Below are 7,983 nucleotides of genomic sequence, written 5' to 3'. Positions count from 1 at the left end.
CTGGAAGGAGGAGAGGGGCAGTGGGAGTTGGGGGTGCAGTGAGTTTTATCCTATTTGTGGGGTTTTCTAGAGGCCTAGTTCATGGACTGGGAAAAGGAGGTGAAGATTTTCCACCACCCTACAAAGCACAAGGGCCTTCAGACCCCTGGGGTTGTACAGTGAGTGGGGAGGCAGAGGGGAACGCAACATCTAGTGTCGCCCCAAAAGCTGGCGGTGCTGGGGAGGGAGAGAGGAAGGGGGAGGCAGCAGCCCCAACGATGTAAAGGGCCCCTCCAAAGGAGTAGGGCAGACTCTGCCGTCCGTGGGCGTGGGGAACAGCACCGGGCACCCCCGCGTCCCACGGCCGTCTGGGGCTGGCAGAGGAGGGAGGGAGGGATGCGGAGGGGTGGGAGCTGCCGGAGGAGGGATGCAGCGGGGAAGGGCGGCGGGCTGGCGGCGCGGTTGGGTGGAGGACAGCACCATCGTGTGGCACAGCGGCTGCCTGGGGGCAGGGACAGCCCAGGGCAGGGGGGCTGCAGTGCCGGGCTGCCGCGGCCCCCAGCCCCCTCCCAAGGCCAGTCCCCCCTCCCGAGAGAGGCCCCTTCTCCCCTGTCCCCGGGACGAGCCGTCGCAGCCGGCATCTCTCCCGCCTCAGTTTCCCCCACCGCAGCACCCCGCATCCCAATGCTCGGCCCCGGGAAGCCAGGGCAGCACCGCAGGGGCGGGGGGGGAGCACCCCCCCACTAACACCCGCCATCCTGCAGCTCTGGGGCCCGGCCCCGGGACCAGTTGTGAGCAGAGCTGGTGCGTGCCCACCGCCCGGGGTTGGGCACAGGTTTGAGGACAGCGGGAGAGGAAGCGTTTGGGGACAGACAGCCCAGGGGTGCAGGAATTGATGGGCGCTGTTGCCTCACTGCTGGGCAGAAGGGTCTGGTGGCTCCTGGGGACAGCAGAGCTGGTGGTGGCACATGGGTGACAGCAGGCCCTCAGCTGTCCCCACAGGGACAGCCGGACAGCCCCAGGCTACCCGCACACCTTGCTGAAAGGACGCAGCCCACCCCCAGTCCTCCCCGCAAGCCCTTGCTCCCCTAGCCCAGCAGCAGCGTCCCTCCCGGCCCTGGCAGGGCTGTGACCTCGCCGGTGGCACCACCAGAACCCAAACCCCCTCCCCAGGGCAGGGTTTTGCCCAGCAAGCCCCTCCAGGCCGCCCACTCCACTGGGGACTCGCCACCGGCCACAGCCACAGCCGCAGGTGGAGCCAGCGCCCGGGCAGGCGGCTGGTGGCCCGGTCCCAGACCACGCTGGCCCCCCGCCCCGCCGGCGCCGAGGCTCCCTGGCACCTCGGGGACCGGACACACCTCCGGCAGAGCGGAGCCGGGGGCTGGGGCTTTCCCTTTTTAGCTCCCCAGCTCGCCAGTGCCAGCCACACTGCAGGACAGCGGCGATGGAGTGGGCTCCAAACCTGGTAGGTGACTGCACGGTGGCTCAGGGCTCGCTTCTTGTTTTCCTTCTTTAATATAATTATTTGCACGCTTGTTTACGGGTGGCTACCTGGGTTTGTTTGCTTTGGAGAGGCATGCCGTGATCTGCCAGGCCCGTTGCTCCCACGCCTGGCACGGCGAGGATGCAACAGCCTCAGAGAGCCAAGCTGCGACAGTCCGAGCGGACAGTCCGGCACCGGAGGGGGAAAACAGCCCCGGCTGAGCGGTGGCTGCCCTGGGGCACCGCACACCCCCGGGCAGGGCTGCGGGGCTGCCTGCGGCTGGCTGTAGGGACACGAATAGCAGGGACCAGGACTACAGTAAGCAACTTTGTTTGCCGCTGGGCAGCCTGCCGGGTGTCAGCACACGCGAGCTCAGACCTGCAAGGCCAGAGGGAGAAGGAAAGGAAAAAGCATCTTTCTTTTCTCTCTCACCGTCCCCAGAGCACAGAGGGAGGGAGAGGAGGGTTTGGATAAAGATCCCATTCTTGACTGTCTCATCTCTAAAGCTCCTTTTAAACCGGAGGCTGCCCAGGTACAGCCTGATCTAAGGGTGTGCTCATCCCTCCCAGCATGCAGCCGCCTCGAGTGGGCAGGGAAGGGACGGGGAACAGCCCAGGCAACATGGGCAGGGACACTTTGGGCAACGTAAATTCCCAGCTGCAACCAGGGAGATGGGCTTTTCAGCCACGTATATCAGCTGGGGCTTTGGCTAGGGGCTCACCACAACCGTGTGCCCACCACCCCTGCAAACTGCCCTCGTGTGCTTCTACGGGTCTCGCCCGCAGGCCAGCGTTGCCCTTCGGGGGTTGCATGTGCCACCCTAAAGTCAACGTGGTCCTGCCATCACTGGGCGACCCATGGGAGGTGGGAGGGCTCCCCTTCCACGCCAGCCCTGTGGCGTGGGCAGCCATGCACCATCCTCCTTCCTCCTCAGCTTCTCCTCTGCATCTTCACCTTTGCCATGGTCCTGGTTCCTGAAGCGAAGGACCAAAGCAAGGCAGCAAAGGGCAGGAGAAGGGGCCTGACACAGCCCCCCACGGCTGCCCCTGCCCTCGCCTGGGCCCCGGACGACCCCTACACCACCATGGCAGACTACGAGCGCAGCATCCAGGACATGGTGGGCCAGCTGAGGAACAGCTCTGAGCCGGGCGACACCAAGTGCCGGGTCAACTTGAGGCTCTGGAGGTCCAACCGCAGGAGCCTGTCCCCCTGGGCCTACAGGTGAGCTTGCAGCGGGGACCTCAGGGACATGCACGGTGGCTCCGTGCCAGCAAGTGCTGCGGCGGCCACGGCAGCAGCATCCCGGGCCTGCAGTGGCTGCTGGGGGGTGCAGCACCCCATTTCACCCTGTGAAGGCATTGCCCTGCCCGCCCCCAGCTGCCCACTGCCCCCCACCGTCGCTCCAGCCTCGTCTTGCTTTCCCTCTCCTCCAGCATAAACCACGACGCAACGCGGATCCCGGCAGACATCCCCGAGGCCCGATGCCTCTGCACAGGCTGCATCAACCCCTTCACGATGCAGGAGGACCGCACCATGGCCAGCATTCCCATCTACAGCCGGCTGCCCGTCCGCCGGCTGCTCTGCCAGGTGCCGGGTGAGGTGGGGCACAAGCCCTCCGGGAAGAAGTGTCACAAGAAGTACCAGATGGTCATGGAGACCATCGCTGTGGGCTGCACCTGCATCTTTTGAGGTTGCAAAGCTAACCCCTGCAGCTACCCGTGGGCATCTAACCAGCTTGCTCTTGCTTCCCAAGCTTGCCCAGCCCTCTGGGAGAGGGTGACCCCGCTGAGCATCAAGGTGAGGAGAGCCCCTGTGCAAGGCGATGGCAGCTCCAAGAGCTCCCCAAAATTCCCCGGCAGACTCCATCAGCTTCAGCAGCCAGTTTGGGGACACCCAGCGTGGGGACAGCCCCTGCACGTCACCCAGCTAGGCAGTCCCATGGCTGTCCTCACAGCGAGATGCTGCCCCGAGCTCCCTCACCTCCCAGGAGGAGCTCAGCAGGGTGGGCTCGCAGAGAGAGGGAGACAGCTGTCTGCTGGTCCCTCCAGCTGGCCAGGATCAGGCTTCCTTCTTCCCCAAAGTCTCCATTTGCCTTCGCTCCATCAGTACAACAGCTCCGGGAGCACCCAGCTCTCCCCAGTCCACCTACAAGTTCCTCTGCACTGGGCCAGGCAGCGCGGGGAGCGGGGCAAGCGGACGGTGGTTTGGGAGACTTCTGAGGTCTTCAATAAAGCGCATCGCTGGTCCCCAGCCGAGCCACCCCTGCCTTGGCCTGTCACCCTGCCCCTCTGGCCCTGCCTGCCGGGGTGTGGGTGCTGTCCAGCCTTCTCCCAGCAAGGCTTTTCTGCCCCCCCTCCCCTAACACAGCTGAGGCCCCTGCTCAAGGAAGTCTGGGCACCCCCCTGCAAGCCAGGACCTGCGACAGCCCACCCTGCACGCCCCTCCCCGGGGCACGCGTGGCCAGGCTCCACGCACGTGTGGCATGGGAGAGGCCACGGGACCTCCCCCCCCAGCCGGGGCCAGCCCTACCACCACGTGTCCGGGGGGCAAAGCCAGGAAGGCAGCTCAGGGGGGACCCATCTGCTGCCGATGCCAGCCAGCCTCATTCTTGAAAGCCCCCTGATGTCCCTCCCGAAACCAGATGCACAGTGACCCTTTTTCAGAGGAAAAGGCACAGGTCCCTTTCCAGTAGAGCCTGGGGAGGGGAAACAGGGAAACTGAGGCACGCAGCACAGACACACAGCAACACTGGGCAGGGACTGTATTCCTGAAGGCAACACACATTCAAGTCATCCGGGACACAGCCTGCCCCTTCTCCCCCAGCCCCAACCCCCTGGTGTCCCCAAGGCAATAAGTACTCCCCAGGCTACTACACACAGCAGCTCCCAGCCCACCGCCTCCCCTGGGCGTCACAGCTCAGTCTTCACCTTGTGCATCAAGTCCTTCTGGTCGATTTTCTCCAGGTCCTGATGCCAGCGGTTGTAAGCCAGCAGGGCCACATTTTTGGCCGCTACCGCTATCATCTCCATGGAGCTGGCCACCCACTCCACCCCGCTGAGGTAGAAGAGGTTTTCATGGAGCACGATGGGTGGGAGGGACTTGGCAGCATCGTAGCGGGGATACGTCTGCCACTCTGTCACCTGCACCGAGTAGTAGGACCTGAAGAGGGTCTTCAGCTGCTGCTTGTCCAGCGGCTGCTGGGAGAGGACACGCCACACCGCGGCCTCCTGGGGCTGCTTGCGACGGAAAGCTGCTGAGATGTTGACAGGACAGATGTTGTCCATGGCATTGAAGAAGAGGTCAGGGGTGTCGGTGGTGAGGATGCTGGTGAAGGGGAAGAGCTTGGGGTCGGGGAAGCCAAAGTAGGAGGAGTTGAGGTAGCCGTGCACCACAGAGGTGACGGAAGGCTGGAAGGCCCCGGGGAAGTCAGCGATGGGCGGTTCAAAGTTCTCAAAGGTGAAGTTGCTCCTGCTGGGGTGCAGGGGAGTCGTCACAACCACCATGTCATAGAAAGCTGAGCCCTGCCCTTCACTGCCCTCGTAGTGCACCTGGTACAGGGCTCTCCCCTCTGAAAAGAGATGGTGGACAGTTAGGAGTAGCCCTGAGCCTCAGGTGGTATTGCCCTGTCCTCTTTTTTTCTACCATGGCCTCCACCCCCCGCTTTTCCAGTACACACCGGTGCTGGACCATAGTATCTGATGGTTATGGATGAGTTGCTGATGCTTTAGGGCAGTGGAAATAAGATTTTAGCAAGCTGGTGGGAGAAAGTTTCCGGAGAAGCCCAGCCTAGCAGGGCCAGGAGGACTGGGACAGCACAGCCCACCCCCCAAACCCCAGGTATCCAGACCTTCTGCTGTGGCGAGTGGGGGAGCCTCTAACGAGGATGGTGCCATAGAAGAGACCTGTGGGACCTCAGGAGGGAACTGTACTGCAGGGCACCCACTGGATCAGACAAGGGGAGGAGACGGACAGACCCCTGGGCCCTCACCCAAATGCTTTACCAGGACCAGGATGCTCTCCAGCCTCCCACCGCTCCGTCTCTACACCAGCATCGCCGTGCTGCCACCACCAGCCTCCCGCGCGGGTGCACCCAGACCTACACTCAGGCCGGTGGCACCCAGAGCAGACCCCGTGCCCAGGCTCACCTGAGCTGTGCAGAGAGACGCCCGTCACCCTGGCCGGGATGACGTTGGCTTTGGTCAGCTTCAGCAGACCTGAACACACCAGCTTGTTGCCTCCTTCCACCGCCCAGGTGCTGCCCTGGGCCCCTGCCAGCGACATGGCTCCTGGGGAGAGGAAGAGGAGGGGCGGCTCAACAGCCTGCCCGTGGAGGGGATGCTGGGAAGGAGGGTCCCACGGGGAGGAGAGGGGGACCCCGGTTTCACCTGCGAAGGCAGGCACCAGCACCGACTGCCCGTAGCTGGAACGCAGGACGGCCGCGATGACGTCGTCCACGAAGCGCTGTGTGACGCCCACCTCCAGCAAGGACTCGGCCACCGACCGCTGCGTCATGTTGACGAAGGCGTCACCCCCCAGTGAGCGCAGCAGCTCCTCCAGGCTGGAGAAGGCATAGCCGTGTGCCTGGTACTTGTAGATCCTGGAGGGGACGGGAGCACGGGTGATGCCCCGGTGCCGAGGAAGACCCCCCTTGCATCCCCCCAACTCGCCCTCTGGGCTCTCCCACCTCATGAACTTCTCCATCACCTCTTCCACCCACATCTGCAGGCGCAGGAAGCTGATGCCATAGTGCCACCAGAGCCGGAAGAGGTTGAGCAGGTACCAGTCGGTCTCCTCCAGGACAAAGTGCTCCCCGCTGAATATGGCGCTCTTCCCGGCCACCTCGCGCCGGTGCTTGAGGCCTGCAGGGAGCAGAGGGGCCCCGGCCCTGCTGGGCTCGCACGTCTCCCTGGGGCTGGCCAGCTGGGAAAGGCCACTGCCAAACACCACCGCAGTGGGGATGTGGGAAAAGATGCTCTTGGAGGAGCGTCAGGGAGTGTGAGACCCCAGGGCACTGAGACCCCAGCCGGATCCTATAAGCTGGGGCATCCCACGGAGCTGCTGCTGCTGCCTACTGGGACAAACTGGTGAGATTTTGTGAACAAACCCCCCCCCACACTAATTCCACCACGACCCCTTACCCTGACGCTCTGCTGGGCCACCCCATCCCTTTCTCTTTCAGGGCACAACAGGGTTGGGGGCGCAGGGACAGTGAGGGGGTCGCCCCGTACTTGGGGTGTCGATGTGGACTGGAAGCAGCTTTCCCCACTGCCCCAAGCCCACAGCCCAGGGGCACGCCAGCCCCCCAGCTGGGGGAAGGAGGCCACGCGAGTGCTGGGACGCACGTGCTCACCCAGGATCTTGACGAAGTCCTGCATGTGGAGGCTGAGGGCATGGATGGAGGCTCCCCTGCTCTCGTACTGCTGCTTGTTGACGGTGACGGTGGCCAGCCGCCCCCCCACGCCCCCCGCCTCGTACACGTCCAGCTGCACCTGCGGCCCGAAGTGCTGCTGCAAGAAGTAGGCGACGGCCGAGCCACCCAGCCCGGCGCCCACCACGGCTGCCGGCGGAGAGGGGCGAGGGCGGCCGGGTCAGCAGCGCACCCCGAGAGAGCAGCGGGGCACCGCTGCCCCCCGCCCGGGCTCCCGGGGAGGGGGGGGGGATGCGGGGGGGGGGGGGAAGGGGCCAGCGCTGCGTGCGATGGCGGGGATGGAGCGGGGGTGCATCGCAGCCTATCTCCCGCCGCGGCGCGGTACCGGAGCTCCCCCCCCCCGCCCCCCCCCCCCGCAGGCAGGCAGGAGGCCGGGTGCTGCCGGTACCCGGGCTGGGTGCCCCCCTCCCCGCCCCGTACCCCCCTCCATCCCCGCTCCTACCGATGCTGCGCGGCGGGGCGCGGGCGGCGGCGGGCGCGGCCAGGAGGGCGGCCAGGGCCGGCAGCAGCAGCGCGGCGGGCGGCGGGGCCATGGCGCGGGCGGCGGCGCGGCCAGCGGGGCCCGGCAGCGCCCGCCCCTCACCGCAGGCCCGGCCCCCGCGCCCCCCGCTGCCGCCCCGCCCCACGCCGGCACCCGCCGCCGGCGAGCGGAGCCGGGCCCGCCCCGGCGCTGGCGGGGAGCGGAGCTGGGTCCCGCAGAGCCGGAGGGATGGGTGCCCGGAGCCGGCAGGGAAGCGGCGCGGGGGGCAGCGCCGGGCTCACCGGAGAGAACAGCAGCGTAAAAGCAGGCCTTGGGCTAACCTCCCGCCCAGCCAGGGGAGACCCTCCGCGTTGCAGCTACCGGAATGAAATAGTTTGAATCCTAGAATATTATTTTGATTTTAGTTTAAAAGTATGATTTTGATTTAACATGAAGCTACAGTAGCTCTGAAAATATAAGGTACACTAAGGCCCTTAGGATTAAGCAACTAGTATGCTGTGTGCTTTGAACATTGTAAGAATCGTCATGGGCTCTGAATTAACGCAATGGGTACTGGTTATGGATCTTGACTTGAAACAATAGGTACCTGAGGAAAACTGGTTTGGTTGGAAA

General features: G+C 64.9%; 2 protein-coding genes across 2 annotated transcripts; one reads left to right on the top strand and one right to left on the bottom strand.

Moving 5' to 3' along the window:
* Positions 1–1,367: 1,367 nt before the first annotated feature.
* Positions 1,368–3,667, top strand: IL17B (interleukin 17B). Its single transcript, XM_033006143.2, has 3 exons — positions 1,368–1,444; positions 2,397–2,683; positions 2,896–3,667. Exons 1-3 carry the CDS (start codon positions 1,424–1,426, stop codon positions 3,149–3,151), a joined length of 564 nt encoding a protein of 187 aa, XP_032862034.2. The 5' UTR covers positions 1,368–1,423; the 3' UTR covers positions 3,152–3,667.
* Positions 3,668–4,206: 539 nt separating this feature from the next.
* PCYOX1L (prenylcysteine oxidase 1 like) lies at positions 4,207–7,423 on the bottom strand. Its single transcript, XM_033006791.2, has 6 exons — positions 7,333–7,423; positions 6,813–7,019; positions 6,147–6,321; positions 5,848–6,059; positions 5,608–5,748; positions 4,207–5,030 (listed from the first exon to the last, which is right to left on the bottom strand). Exons 1-6 carry the CDS (start codon positions 7,421–7,423, stop codon positions 4,372–4,374), a joined length of 1,485 nt encoding a protein of 494 aa, XP_032862682.2. The 3' UTR covers positions 4,207–4,371.
* Positions 7,424–7,983: the final 560 nt, after the last annotated feature.

The sequence above is a fragment of the Tyto alba genome, unplaced genomic scaffold (genome assembly GCF_018691265.1).
Source record: "Tyto alba isolate M040663 unplaced genomic scaffold, T.alba_DEE_v4.0 Super-Scaffold_17, whole genome shotgun sequence".
Lineage (NCBI taxonomy): Eukaryota > Metazoa > Chordata > Aves > Strigiformes > Tytonidae > Tyto > Tyto alba.
Note: the sequence above shows the minus strand (reverse complement) of the source record. Positions and strands in the feature narration are given on the sequence as shown.

Excerpts from the sequence above, each read along its gene's own strand:
- IL17B (XM_033006143.2), top strand. The coding sequence starts at position 1,424 with ATGGAGTGGGCTCCAAACCTG. Across the intron at positions 1,445-2,396 it reads TGGAGTGGGCTCCAAACCTG|CTTCTCCTCTGCATCTTCAC; the intron begins GTAGGTGACTGC and ends CTTCCTCCTCAG. Across the intron at positions 2,684-2,895 it reads CTGTCCCCCTGGGCCTACAG|CATAAACCACGACGCAACGC; the intron begins GTGAGCTTGCAG and ends CCTCTCCTCCAG.
- PCYOX1L (XM_033006791.2), bottom strand. The coding sequence starts at position 7,423 with ATGGCCCCGCCGCCCGCCGCGCTGCTGCTGCCGGCCCTGGCCGCCCTC. Across the intron at positions 6,060-6,146 it reads GTGATGGAGAAGTTCATGAG|GATCTACAAGTACCAGGCAC; the intron begins GTGGGAGAGCCC and ends CGTCCCCTCCAG. Across the intron at positions 5,749-5,847 it reads GCTGGTGCCTGCCTTCGCAG|GAGCCATGTCGCTGGCAGGG; the intron begins GTGAAACCGGGG and ends TCCTCTCCCCAG.